The 15,287-nt window shown below is 47.7% G+C and overlaps 1 protein-coding gene across 1 annotated transcript in view; it reads left to right on the forward strand.

Annotated features, from left to right (window-relative positions):
* Window positions 1–9,565, forward strand: part of LOC103091151 (serine/threonine-protein kinase 32B-like) — a gene marked incomplete at its 3' end in the record, with an annotated part of 219,547 nt that extends 209,982 nt beyond the window's left edge. The window contains 1 exon segment of the mRNA XM_082931285.1: window positions 9,392–9,565. Within this exon segment, the coding sequence (XP_082787411.1) occupies window positions 9,392–9,565 (174 nt within the window).
* Window positions 9,566–15,287: the final 5,722 nt, after the last annotated feature.

Genomic DNA, 15,287 nt, shown 5'->3' on the forward strand with positions numbered 1-15,287 from the left:
ACTCCTATATTTTAAACAGAGTAGAATTGTTTGAGGTCTTTATAAGGATTGTGGTGGAAAAAGAGAGATGCTGATGGGGTAGATGATTAGATTGGAGGGGTCAGGATAACTTTGCTGAGGAAGTGGCTTTTCAGCTAGGTTCTAAAGGATGAGTAGGTGTTGTTCAGCACAACAGGTGCAAAAGCACTGCGGGAGACAGCAACTTTTTGCCTAGACCCTGAGGCAAAAGGGAAGCTTGTCACATCGAAAGAACCGTAAGGAAGCTAGATTGGCCTGAACAAAGTAGGCAAGGAGAGTGAGCCTGGAGACATGGCGGGGCCAAATCATGTGGTACTTGTGTACCCACCAAAGCTCTTGACAGTGGGAAATTTTAATGAACATTATGGGCCTTAGATAAACAGGGATCTTGGAATCCTTTAAGAGAGTAGCACTATCTAAATGAACTTTTCCATCAGCCTAACGTGCTGTTTAGATGTTTATCCCCCATTTCACATATTAACTGTGTAAAATGCACTTGATTCTAACCCTGTGCTTTCATTTAGCACTTTCCATCATTCTCTCTGAAAACTTTCCAAGGGTCTTTTTTTTTTTTTTTTTTTTTGGCGGTACACGGGCCTCTCTCACTGTTGTGGCCTCTCCCGTTGCAGAGCACAGGCTCCGGATGCGCAGGCTCAGCGGCCATGGCTCACGGGCCCAGCCGCTCCGCGGCATGTGGGATGTTCCCGGACCGGGGCACGAACCCGCGTCCCCTGCATCGGCAGGCGGACTCTCAACCACTGCGCCACCAGGGAAACCCTCCAAGGGTCTTTTTTTTTTTAATTTACTAATTTAATCTGACACATTTAACATGAAATAGTTTTCTGGTACTGGTGCATCATTAATTTCTGTACCTCCTCAGAGCTTCTCAGCCAGTTAAACTTTCCCTGCTGTTCCTTTTCTCACGCAGACAGGTGAGGTCCTACTGGTCCACACCTGAGCAGCGCCTTTACATACCTTAATGAAACCACTCTTCTGTTACTATTAACGCTGCTAGCATCACCAGATAGAAAGAAATTATCAGACTGATGCAGCAGATTCATTTCATCTCAAATTAGTATCTGAGTTCATTTGCCAAGATAAAAAGCCAAAGAAACATGAATTGCCCCCAAGGGATCCAGACAGAGGCCAGGCACCCTGCTCATCTCTGCTTTCCAAAGCTTTTCCACACGCTCTAATCAAAGAATGATGATGGAGCTCTTGAATCATTTGGGGAACATGTACAACATGTACATTTGTGAGTTGGTCTTTCATTTATGTGTGCATTTCATTTCCCATTCAATAATGAATTGATATAATAATAACTAGCTCACATCTATTTGGAACTTGCTCTGTGTCAGTCCTTGTTCTAAATGACTCACATAATAGCTTTGTGCAAATCCCTGACGTTTTGACCCTGACTTAGTCATACCCCTATTCAAAGAGCTCACAGTCCAGTGAGAACGGTGGACATGTATATCCTGAATTACAGTACGGCATGATCAGTGCTGCAAGGGAGGAACCGACAAGGGTTTGGTGAGAATCCAGAACACTGATGTACTTGGCCAAGAGAGGGGAAAAGAAGGGAACTGAGAAGAACACTCCACAGAAGGTGTAAAATTTGGTCTGGGTTTTGAAGTATGAGTAGGAGTTCATGAGTATAAAAAATAGGGTAAAGATTACCAGGCAAGTCATAGAAGATTAAACATAAAGTGTGTCCTATTCTTTGAAGTTGGCACAATGGGTATAATAAAGATAGTGGCCAAAATATGAGGAGGTTGGAACCTATTTTTAGGAATTTTTCATGCTAAGGAGTTTGACCGTTATTCTAGAGTAAATAGAAAAATTTGGAAAGATTTTAATTAAGTGATTTGAACATGTGAATGATAATACAATGACAACAATGTTAGATTGCATTTATTGAGCACTTACTTTGTGCTCAATAAATACATACAGAACTTCGTTTTCTCTTCTCAATAACTTGATGTAGCAGACATCGTTATTCCTTTTTACAGATGAGGAAAACCAAGCTACAAATAAGAGGTTAGGCATTTTGCCTGAGGCCACTGTGGCAGTAAGCCTGGGAGCTGGGGTTCAGGTTCAGGTTGAATAATCACTACTCTCACACCTTCCGTCTCTCCGTTCCACTGATTCTACTGACTTAGAAAGGTGTTTGAGGAGTAAGTGTAGTGGGATTAAAGGGCCCCAGGCTGGGGTAGGGGAGGAGCTGTCATGAGTCTAAGCAGAAGTGGAAAAGGACCAGAGAAGAGAGGAAGATTCTGGATGGGAAAAATGATGAGTCTTGAGAATTAATCACATGATCCAAAACATAGGCTGGACGAGGGGCAGGGTCCCTGAGGCTCCCACGTTTCTGGCTTGCGCAACTGAGCAGCCCATCGACAGAGACTGAGAACCCAGGAGAAGGGGCAGTTGGAGAGGGAGAGTTTGGCTTGGACAGATTGAATACGCCATTCCTGTGGGGCTTCTAGGTGGAGGTGTCCAGATCTGGCACATCCTGCCAGCCGGGATGTGTGAGCCACAGAAAGGCTCAGTGGACAGGAGAACTGGGCTCTGGTCCCAGCTGGGCTGGAAGCCATGGAACTCCTCCAATAGGCTTCGGTTTCCTCACCTACAAAATGTAGGGGAGGAAGGAAATTACCTTGAAGGTCCCCTCTAGGCTGAAATGCGGTAATTCTATGTTCCCAGTCCAGAAGGGTGCTTGCAACCCTGGAAGCCAGTCAGCTTGTAAGCTAGACATTGAATAGCATTGTCACACTCCACTGCAGCAATCAAAGCCTTCAGGAATATTCATAGAGCTAAAGCAGCAGAGCAATAATTATAACTTAGGTGGTTTCTGTGGTTTTTCTCGATATTTTTAGTCTAATGAGGAAGTAAACTCTGTGTGGTGAGGGTAGGGGGCAAAGCCCACCACATGCATATTTACATTGCCTCGGGGTGATCTCTTTCAGACGACACCCCATGTTCTTGCTTTTCTGGAAGGCCAATTCTCTGATGTCCCTTGGAATCCAGACTCACTTTCCATTTAAAACCCGCACTGACAGAATTGCTCAGCTACTGGTAGAAAAGGTTAGTGGGAAGTGGGGCTGATCTGTCCACGCCACTGGGCCGTGCTGGGAAAGCAGCTTCCATGCAGCCCGATTTCCCCCCAGTGTATTCATTCGTGGGCTCACAACTATCCATGGAGCGTGCAACATTCATGCACACCGTGAAAGATCCTGGGGATGTAGCGGGGAAGGAAACAGGTGTTGCTGGGGAATGTGATTCAACAGCCACTTTTATTAATGTGCATGTTAATGGCGAACCACATGTTTTTTTTTTCTTTTGGACTATGTTGAAACCTTAATTTCCTAATTTTAGAATACCCGGACCTTCGTGAATACTCTTGATTTTCGTTCCAATTGAATTCACAGATTTAATGCATTGACCATGGAGAGATTTTGGCGTATAAAACATATAAAGTATATATATTGTGTGTATATGTATATCTGTTTTATGATACATTATTTTCATTTTCAGCATATACATAAAAATGGTGTAATGTCTGGAGTTTGAAGGAGACAGGGCAAGGTCTGGTCGTCATTCTGGATGACCCCAGAGAATGAGGGAGGCCTGGGTTCAAATGAGGCTCAGAGCCACGGTAGCTGTGTCACCTCTCCAAGCCTGGCTTCCTCAGATGGAGATCATGATCGTACTCGCCTCTCAAGTTCCTTCTGAGGATAAAATGAGATAATGCATGTGAAACTGTAGAAAGTATTCCATAAATGTTAGCTTTCCTGAGGAGTAAATAATATATGTAAAGAAACTTGAAGAGCTTCTAGCACATAGTAGATGCTCGACAAATGGCCACATTGATAATGCAGCTCTCGGTGTTGTAAAGAAAACCACTGCTCATGATAATAATGGAACAGCTGTATTGAGCGCCCCTTGAAAGTGGTAAGAGCAGCCTTCCAATCCATGGTCTTCCACTTGCTGTCTCCACGGCCCTGAACTTGCCCCTTTACCTCTCTGTGCGTCTGTTTCTTCATCTGGGGCTTAGGGCGCTTTGAGCATGGGTGTGGGTAATTATGAAGGAATCTTTGTGCCCTAGAAAGCTCTGCATGACTGTTTTGTGCATGATGATGATGGTTACAGTGGGCATTTTCAATGGCTCAAAATAGATTCAGGGTTGGCCCTTAGCGCACCAGGGCATTGCAAGAAGTTTTAGTTGTTTTTCTTTCTGGAAGACCTTGGGAAATTTCATTTATCCATCACCCCTGCAGGTGTACCCAGACCTTGGACCCTGGACATCCTTTCTGGGTGAGACCATAGCCAACTTCAGCTATCTGCTTGGTTTGTCGTTTGCTGTCCTGGGCTCCCCCTTCAGGGTTTCTTCATCACTCACTCTGCTCCAGGGAACCCCCAGTCCTAGCCTTGCCAGCAACAGCCCAGAACATCCTGGTCCTTTCCTCAGTGAGACTCAGCTGCAGCTAGCCAAATTGCACGTCATTGTGAAGATTAAATGAGTTAATACCTGCTAAACTCTTAAAACAAAGTTTGGTGCGTGACAGATGCTCCAGAGAGATGAGCTATTTTTATTAGCAGTGTGTCAAGAACTTAGAACAGGGCTTGGCACATAGCGAGGGATGTACTGGTATTGTTTGCTTTTTTTTTTATACGATCATTCATTTATTTAGTCAGTCAACAAACCTTGCCCACGTGTCTTCTTCATGCCAGGCAAGACTTGGGGAGCCAGGGAGAACATGACCGTCCCTGCCCTCAGGGAGCTTAAAGTCTAGCAAGAAGCAAACAAATAAGCAAAAATGCAGCCGGAATGTAAAAATCAAGAGATGCCTGGGGGATGTGGGGATAAAGAGGAAGCTCTATTCTAGTCTGGAAGGAGGGGAATGATAAGAAAATAATAATAGCAGAGATGTATTTTGAGGAATACATGACAGATGTAAAGAAGCCTGCAGAATGGTATGTATTCGGTTCCTAGAAGTGGTAACTCTGAAGCTGCACCCTTTGTGAGAGAACCTGGTGGATTAGGGGAGAGAAAAAGAGACAGATAGACAGACAGGGTGTTCTAGGAACGGCAAGCAGCGTGTGCAGCTCGAGCCCAAGGTGGCCATGGGCAACCCCTGGGCCATAATACAGCTTAGAAGATCTACAGGTAGGAGCTGAGGGGCTACAGAATTTAAACCACCCTCTAGGCCACATGGGTTTCCAGCCCTAGTACTTTGTACTGTTCCACTGAAAAATCAAAAAGATTCCAGGATCAAGTCTAATAAATTTCCAAACCATGCTTGCTATTGAGTCATTAAAGGCGCTAAGAAGTCTACAAGAAAGAACGCAATTGAACCTCGTCATTTCCCAGACGTGTTTGACCTCAGAATCATTTCTCCTCCAAAATCTATGAGCCTAACATGGCTGGTGGCATTCCGGGGAATACAGGTTGTGAAACAGCCATCGTGATAGGAAGACCTTGAGGCAGGGTACTGCCGTGGTCTGAGTTGCATATCAGAAAGCTAACTCCCCCAGCAGCAAGGACGGACTGGAGAAGTAGACTCTGGAAGCCAGAGGACGGGTGGAGAAGCTAGTGCGGGAGACCAGGAGGAAGGAATGGGGATCTGAACAAGGGCCATGTGTTGGCGAAGAGGAGGAAGGGGATACAGGAGCTGAGGAGGGAGAGTCATCTGGCATTGATGGCTGAATTTAACTGTTCCAATAATGGGAACTCCCTGAACCTGGAAGTCAGGACCAGGAGTTCTGACTTGAGCCCTGAGTTGGTGAGTTGTGGCTGAGGCAAGCCACTCTTGCCCCTCAAGCCCGGTGGCCAGTTCTAACACAGAGGGGACGATGACAAGATGGTTTCCAAGGGACCCTGCACCTCTGCCCTGCTGACAGTCCTGAACTGTGAGCTGTCTCTACTTCTGAAGCAGGCAAGCAATATGCTGGACCAGCTGTATGGCACCAGGGTGAAACTGGCATGCACTGATTAAGTGCCTACCATGCACTTGGCTGAGTGACAGGCTCTGGGACAGAGGGAAGGAAGGTAGCAGCTTTCATCAGGACCCATCCTCAGGTAAGTCCATCACCCCTGGAAGTCACCTCAGTATAGGAGAAAGGACTTTGGAATCAGATACCGAGAGAGGCTAATCCCAGCTCTGCCATCCCAGCTGGATGACCTGGAGCAAGTTCGCAGCCCCTCTTACTAGTTTCCTAGGGCTGCACAACAAAATCCCACAAATGTGGTGGCTTGGAGCAACAGAAATTCATTCACTCACAGTTCTGGAAGCCTGTAGTTCAATATCAAGGTGTCTGCAGAGCCGTGCTCCCTCGGAGGTGTAGGAGAGGCTCTTCCAGCTTCCGGGGGCTCCAGGGCTTCCTTGGCTTGTGGCCGCATCCCTCCAGGCTCTGCCTCCTCCCACGGCTTTCTCTTTCTCTCAAATCTCCCTCTTCTTTCTCTTAGAAAGGCATCAGCCATGGAATCTAGGAAGGGTCCGCCCTGAATCCGGGATGGCTTTATCCTGACGTCTGTATTAATTACATCTGCAAAGTCCCTATTTCCAAATAAGGCCCCGTTCACAGGTACTTGGACATATCTTTTGGGGACACTTCACCCAACTACACCCCTTCATGTCTCTGCCTCTTCATCTGGAGCGTGGAGATCACTGTAGGCTTGTTTTACTGGGTGGTTGGGAGGACGAAGAGAAATACTACGTATAAAATCCTTAACAAAGCACCTGGCAAACTAGTTTCCATACTCATTCATTCATACCTGAAATGATGGTGACAGGTCTGTGTCTTGTCCCTGTCCTTCAAGCTCTAATCCTATATGATGCCCTCGCCTCTAAGCACTGATCCAGGCCACTAAAGCAGCTGTTTTGGTGGCATATGGATTGTGACATGAAGGTTGTTTATGTTCTATCAGCCCCAGCTGTGCAAGGGAGGAGAGACTGTCACCTTCTCTGGGAGTGGGGTCACAGGCTGCAGACGTTTTGTCACTTGGTTGGTCACAACAGCCAGGACAGAATTGGTCAGCTGCTGCTTCTGCCCTGAATTCCAGATGGGCATGGGGCTGCCAGGCACCACAAGGATTTATGGGGACACCTGGGCACGCAGCCTCGCCTGCACTCCTGGGCGTGTCGCTGCCTCCCTCACTGAGCACAGGGGCTGGGCCAGCAGCTGTCGAGGCCCTGGTTCTGTGGAATTACATCTACACGTGCACAGACCACCATGATGTGGCTCCTTCTCTCCTGGAACCCTCAGCACTGAGGGAAGAATGACAAGTACACAGATTGGGGTGCAGGGAAGGAAGCCCCTCTGGGTTGGAGCTCAGCCTCAGGCTCCCAGTGGGATGCAGAATAGCACAGCTAAGTGCCCGGAGCTGCCAGGAAATCAAATATTTTCTCACTAGATGTATAATGAACAGGTTTGATTGCCACCTTTGCATTCAGGTTGATCTAGGATCGATCGGAAGCGGCAGAGAGAAAGATGCTGGAAATGCCAAACTCAACGGGTCTGTAGACTGATAGGTCATGAGGCTGAGGACGATAAAGTTTAGCACGCTTCCCAGGCTGACTGGGTGGACCGTGGCGAGGCTGAGCACAATCAGAAGAGGAGGTTTGAATGACAATTCTAGTAATAAAAACCATGCCCAAGATCCCCGGAACACTCACAATAGACCAGCCAGGCATCGGGCTTGGCTCTCAGCCTGCATTGTTCCTTAATCGTCATAAGAACCCTATGAACACACTGTTGATTCTTGTTCATGTTTTACAAAACTGAGGCAAATAGAACTTGTTAATTCGGCTCCAGCCCCACTGACCTTCTTCCTGTTTCCCATCACACCATGTTGCTTCCTTTGGGAAAAAGCTCAAATTTTACCCAAAGGGACATTTTCTCAAACTCCCAATCACATCTTCCCCAATGTAGACAATGTTTCTGTACTCAAATGTGGATACAAACCTTATTTCAAACTGGGATTCGACCAGTGTATAAGGCGCACCTCAGCTCTGAACTTCCCTGCTGTGTGACTTCCCGTGCACTGCTGTCCCTCTCTGAACCTCTTCGGTAAACTGTGTCAAATGATAACATGGCCCTGAGGGTTGTTGTGAAGAGGAAAGGAGAACCCTCGGGTGAAAGTGCTATAAAATACAAAGCAAATGGAGAGGGTCTCTAGAGGGCAGCTGGGATCTGGCCGCTGGTCAGGTTCAATGGTCCAGCTGCCAATCCAGAGCCCAGACTCGAGCGTCCATGTCTGCCCTCATCTGCCTCACCTGGCCCTCCCCAATCCCACGCCGTCTGAATGCCAGTCTGAAAATTGAGTCGAGATGCCTTTAAACACAGCATGTCCTGGTTCCCTGCAAGAGAGTTTGGCTGCTCTGACGCCTATAAAAGGAATTACATCTATAAGTTAATTTGCTAGAAATGACCCACATTTCCCAAGAGTTTCCTGGAAGCCAATACGAGCAATTAGAGCTGGAGATGCAACTCCTGCCTGATGGGTTGGGGGTGAGGCAGTGATGAACCCACCACCCATCAGCTTAAGAAGCAGCAGGACCAGGGGACCCTGGAACAGCTTCAGCCCCCTGAGGAGTGAGGATCCATCACCCACGGGCCTCCACCCTCCACTTGTTTATTTATTGAGGTGAAATTCACATAACGTAAAATGAACTGTTTTCAAACAGAGTGGCATTTAGTACATTCATAATGTTGTGTAACCACCACCTCTGTCTAGTTCCAGAACATTCATCACCGCAGAGGAAACCCAGTGAGCAGTTGCTCCCCATTCTCCCTCCCGGCCCCTGGCAACCCACGATCTGCCTTCTGTCCCTGTGCATTTACTTATCCTGGATATTTCATATTCGATCCCACCTATGCTAAAATAAAACTGTACCTGAGACAGGCACCAGGCACAAAGGGCTCTAAGCATCCTAGTTGTTGGGACACCTGACCTGGTGTTGGTGCCAGAGCAGAATGACATTTAGCAAGGTTCTTAGCCCCTTGGGGGTGCAGTTTCTTCTTCTTAACTCAGACTTTAATCCCCGGGCTGTGACCGTGATTCATGCTCCAGCAAACCCTCCTCCTCCCTAGACTTTCCCTGACCCTCCCCGACAGAACGCCCTCCACAGCACACTTGGGTTTCCCCATTTGTATTCTGTCCCAGGTGTCACACCGGTGTTTCCTGGGATGCCTGCACCTTGTTCTCTAGCCATCTCGTGACTTACGGAGGGCAGAAACCACGTGGTATAGCAGATGGAGTACTGGCTTTGCCATCCAAAAACCTGGGTTCCTGGCCCCGTGTCCTCTCTGTAAAAGGCAATGAGTGTAAAGTGAGATATGCAGTAATGTTCTTTTGTCCTGTCTTTGGCAGCCCCGGAAGTGTTCCAGGTGTATGTGGACGGAGGCCCTGGGTACTCCTACCCCGTTGACTGGTGGTCCCTGGGTGTCACGGCCTATGAGCTGCTGCGGGGCTGGGTAAGATGTGCGCCTGTGTGGTGAACGCGAGGGCTGTGGAAGTGGGGGGCTCAGCTTCTACCAGGCTTGGGTGGGGTGGAATGGCCCTGCCGCTGGACATGCACCATGCCGGCCCTGGGTGTCAGTCCTGATTGCCCGTGTGCCAACTCCAAGGTTCTGAGCATTAGAAAGCTCTTAACAAGCTTCTGGTCCAGCCCCTCATTCTACTCACGGGGACAGGGATGTCCAGAGGGGGAGGGTCTTGTGTGAAGCTCAGCAGCTGATCCGTGGCAGCTCAAACACCCAAAGCACCTTGGTGTCATGATTTCAAACGCTGTCCTCCTTCAACCCACAACATGATGCGCCCAACTTTCCTGCTTGGTTTTTTGTTGTTTTTATTTTAGTTCCAACCTTCCCCGAATACTTAGCTCAGTGTCCTATAAAAATGGGGCATTCAGTACGTATTTTTGTTTTATTTCTTTTAAATTTAAAAGCTGAAGATGACTAATGGAGTTATTTGGCAACTAATAACTCAGTTTTATTTTAGCAGAAAGAATTATGACAAACGAATTTCGAGGCTTTTTTTTTTTACACAAGTATCATTTGAAAATGGCGCCATTTAACCTCTCGGGACCATGGTTTCCCCTTCATAAAATGGGGATAGTAACATCCTTTCAGTCTATTCTGTGGTACTGAAGTTATCCTGGGGTCGATGCACCCCTAGACTGGGACACTCAGTTTGTGTATTACCCACCTTATAGCTCCGGCACCCAGCACACAGCGTATACAGTCAGTTCATCCCACTGGATGCTGCTGTAACAGTGTCTCACGGTCATCTGCATATATGCATATTAAGGCGGGCAGACGGTGCCCCTTGAGGGCAGGAGCCCCCAGTGCACAGTGATAACTGGTGGGAATGAATGAGGGAATGAATGATGGCAGCTGTGTGAAAACCATACAAGCTATGTGAGTGTTGTTAGTTATCACCGTGTGGTTCAAGCAACTGGGGTCTCTCTTGATCTCAGTGATTTCCCCTGAATTCCTCAAAAACATACTACAGTACGTGATGTTGTTAGAATGCAAAAAACATGTATATGAACTTGTGAGTTTTCTCGGGCACTGAATGAAAACAATTCATCTCTCCCCATCTCCCTGGCTGGTTCCTTTGTCGTGTACTGGTTCTTTAATATACATGCTCCAGGAGGGGACATGAGGGTCCCCATGATATTTGTATGAACCAGAGAACACAGACATCACCAGCTGATGTTTATCATGGAATCAATCATACAAATGACCTTGGTAAGCAGTTGACCTAAGCATGATTGGTCATTTGCCAGCAGAAAGTGTATTCTCTGCCAGAACACAAGTCAGAACAGTCAAAGATGATGACTTGGCAAAAAGCCCCAAGGGCTTGAAAGTAAAACGTTTCATTTTCAGTGTATCTGAGTTTTCTGCTTGGGGATCCAAATGCCACTTTTAATAGAAGAGGGAGGGTCACATGGTGGGATCGGGCCTTTGGTGTGGGGACAGAGTGAACAAGAATGCCTGTTATGGGTTAGTGTGACTCTCTCTCTCAGATATCTTGGTCTGTTCATCTTTGACTTGAAACACAATGGGTTTATGCAGATAGTTTATTCTGTTTTTTTAATCCTGGAAACGATCACATTTAGTCCAAAAGCTATACTGAAAAACACTCATATTTTTCCATGGACTGTGTGAATTTAGAAGTTATCCTTCCTCATTGAAATTCCTCCATCATGTCAGTGAGAGCATCCCTGATAGGTGATCACCCCCCTGTTCCTTGATTCCCTCAGGATCCAGGGGGCTCCTTACCTCCAAAAGATGAAAGTCATGATGGGAATTTTCTAACACATATTCTAAGATCATAGAGTTGGAAAGCATTAGAAATGAAAGGTGGGAGATTGAAGGTATTAATATGGTATGTTAGCCAGGGACCCAGGCATGCTCTAGTCTTAGGGCAGAGAGAGACATCTCTCCCGAAATGCTCTATCAGGAGAGCAGAGGAGTGGAGTGTCACCAGTGGGCTTGAAATTTCAATGCAGAGAATTCTGTGAGCCTGCTTGGATCCTGTAGCCCAGACGAGGGGAGTAACTTGTACCCAGCTTTCCTATGAGCCCAAACAACAATCTCAGTTCTCACCCTGAGACCTGCTAAGTAAAAAAATAAAAGACTCAAGAAGCGCCACGCAGCTGCATGGCACAGGGAGATCAGCTCCGTGCTTTGTGACCGCCTAGAGGGGTGGGATAGGGACGGTGGGAGGGAGGGAGACGCAAGAGGGAAGGGATATGGGAACATATGTATATGTATAACTGATTCACTTTGTTATAAAGCAGAAAGTAGCACACCATTGTAAAGCAATTATATTCCAATAAAGATGTAAAAAAGAAAAGAAAAGAAAAGAAAGCGCCACCTGGAGAGTTCCCTTTTGAGCACAGTTGTCTCAGGGACTGTGACCACACCCCCTGAAGGGAACCCCATGGGGACAGAGAGGAGAGGGAGGTTTGTCATCCACTGACCCAGAGGAGGGACTTAAAGGTCTTAGCCTAGCCCCTGTTTCCCCACCTACCAGGCTCCTTGATGGTTTCCCTGGCAGTGTCACCCACCTGTCCACTGGTTTTCCTCCGCATGCACAGGGCTCTTATATCCAGAAAGAACGTGTTTCATTTTTTTAAAGCCCTAATGGCTAGAAAGATTTTCCTCTTACTCAACTGAAAGCTGCCTCCTCAGTAACACAGAAAGAGGGTCTTAGAAGAATTCACACGTTCAAACCCTGGCTCTACCAGGCACCTTGTCTGTGATCTTAACCAAGGCCAATAGACAGACCAAATGCTCAGAATCCTCATCTGTTAGCTGAAAAAATAATAATAATAGTAACACCTACCCAACAGGGTGGCTGTGAATATTAAGTGATTCTGATGATGCAAATTACCCAGCTCTGTGACTGATAAAGGGTCGGCACTCGGTCAATGTCAGCTCCCCTCCACTGGTCTCTCTGATTCCCATGCCGGGGGCCTGCTGGCAGGTCAGCATCCTTTCCAACTTAGCACCTCTCAAGGTGGAGACAGGCCCTGGGAGAGAAGCTGAGTCACATGTGGCTGCTGACCGTTAGTGGGGAGGTCCCGGGCCCGGTGAGCAGAGGTCCGGGCTCCTAGCCACACCCCGTGTTCCTTGATGCTGTGATTCCGCCTTAGTCACTTAACTCATCTGAGCCCTGGCTTCCTCCTTCGTGAAATGGGGATGATGAGGCCGGCCTGCGGGGTCACTGTGGGGATTCCAGGAGAAAATGTAGGCGGAGCACATGCGGCGTCCAGCACACAGGAGGGATGCTGACTGCTACGTAAATGTGCACGTGGTGATGATTCTGAGACAGGTAGATGCAGAGACAGTGCTGATGACTTCTTAGAGGAGCAGGGAAGAATTTCTGAGGGTGGAAGCGTTAAGGGGGATCATATATGAGTTGGTTGGGAAACCATGTGAGCAGAGACCGGGAAGGGCAGCGGAGGCTGACACAGCAAACATTTTAGACTGACCAGCAGTCAGAAAGACAGCCTGGGGACTGTCTAGAAAGGACCCTGAGGTCAGCTGGAGGCACCGGCTTCACTCTGTAGGCAGTGTGGTGCTGTCCATGGAAGCGACAGCATGGTGGTCAAGCGAGAGTCTGGGCTTTGGAATCACATGTTTTGGGGATCAAATCCCAGCTTTGTTGCACAGTTTCTGAATGTCTGGGGTGAGCCTGTTTCTTGTCTATCAGATGGGGAGAACAGTGGTTGCAAAGCACAGGGTTCCTCAGCCTCAGCTCTGCGGACCCTTGGCACTGGGTACTGCTTTGTGACGGGGGCTGCCCAGTGCACTGTAGGATGTTTAGCTGCATCCCCGGCCTCTACCCACTAGACGCCAGCAGGACTTTTCCCCCACCCAGTAAGGACAACCAAAATGTCCCCAAACATTGCCACATGTCCCCTGGAGGGACAGATTATCCCCGGTTGAGAACCACTGCCATGGAGTAATCAAGGGGACTAAAGGATTCTGGTAACCAAACGTCTTCTGCATCTGTGAGGCTATTTCAGTTTTGTAGATAAGCTCATTTGTACCCTTTTTTTAGATTCCACATATAAGTGATATCATGTGATATTTGTCTCTCTCTGTCTGACTTACTGAGGCATAAATTGGAAGATTGGGATGGACATATACACACTACTATATAAAATAGATAACTAATAAGGACTTACTGCATAGCACAGGGAACTCTACTCAATACTCTGTAATGACCTATACGGGGAAAGAATCTTAAAAAAGAGTGGATATATGTATATGTATAACTGATTCACTTTGCTGTACACCTGAAACTAACACAACGTTGTAAATCAACTATACGCTAATAAAATTTTTAAAAATAAAGTTGCAACTCCCCTCCTTCCCCCGCCCACAAACACCTCAGGCCCTCCTTTTTTCTCTAAGACACGTAACACCATGTAATATCTATTTTACGTATTTTGATCGTCTATTTCCCCACACTAGAATGTAAACTCCAAGAGGTGGGGATTTTTCTGTTGTTTATTTACTAACGTATTCCCCAGCCCCTAGAGCAGAGGTTGGTATACCTTGGGGACACAATATTTGCTGACTAAATAACAGATGGATAAATAAAGTCTCAGTCAAGTTTCTTGAAAATAAATAAATAAATGAGATTCTGAATGTCAGATCACTGGCCCATGGCTTTGCAGCAGGGGGTGGAGCCCTAAAAGCCCACGCTATGGTGCCATGAGGACTTCTACCCTCTCTGCTTTCCCACAACCACCTGCCTCACGTGGTGTTACCCTTGCCTTTGACCTCTGTCAGCACTTCTCCTTAGGGTTCAGTAGACAGAGAAGGTATGGGTGATGGCTAATAGAGGAAGGGGTATGGCGCTCCTAGAGGTTGGAGCAGAACTAAGAACCGCTGGGTACACACCGGATGGTGGGCTCAGCCACAGAGACGAGGAATCTGTTGGTATATTAACCCAAGAAAGGGAGAGAGGCAGCCCTTGGCTTGAGCACCGCCTTTCTGTCCCTCGGTAAAGCAAACAGAGAGAGCCCTGAGCTGGGAGTCAAAAACCTGGGGGGAAATGAACTCTGGGACCTCGCCCCTCCAGGTTTGATATCTCCATAAAGGGAGGGGTTTTCAAGCTGTGTTTCCTGGAAGTATAGGACCCTGAAGAGGTGATTCAACAGTTCATACAGGAAAAAAAATGTTTCTCCAGGCTTTGGAGGTTTAAATAGCCCAGGGAACTGTTATTCCCTTTCATCTGTTCTATGTTTGGGATTTTGAGTAAAAAGATTTGGGGGAAAAAAACATTGGATGAGGGCTTCCCTGGTGGTGCAGTGGTTGAGCGTCCGCCTGCCGATGCAGGGGACACGGGTTCGTGCCCCGGTCTGGGAGGATCCCACATGCCGCGGAGCAGCTGGGCCCGTGAGCCATGGCCACTGAGCCTGCGCGCGTCCGGAGCCTGTGCTCTGCTAGAGGAGAGGCCACAACGGTGAGAGGCCCGCGTACCACAAAAAAAAAAAAAAAAACATTGGATGAGATGGTCCCCAAGGCCCAGCTCAGCTGTAACAGTTAAAATAACAGGTCTGAGCCGGAGAGGCTTGTCTGCTCAGCCGCCGGGGCTGGCGGGGCTGGGAGCTGAGGCTGGGGCTTCGGTCGGAGAGGACTGCGGTTGGCGGTGTGAACACAGCCTGCAGGGGGTTAGTGCACCACGGCTGGCCGGGAGGGAGTCCGGGAAAAGTTTGGAGCTGCCGAAGAGGCAAGAGACT

This window comes from Lipotes vexillifer, unplaced genomic scaffold (assembly GCF_000442215.2).
Source record: "Lipotes vexillifer unplaced genomic scaffold, Lipotes_vexillifer_v1.1 scaffold1046, whole genome shotgun sequence".
Taxonomy (NCBI): Eukaryota; Metazoa; Chordata; class Mammalia; order Artiodactyla; family Lipotidae; genus Lipotes; species Lipotes vexillifer.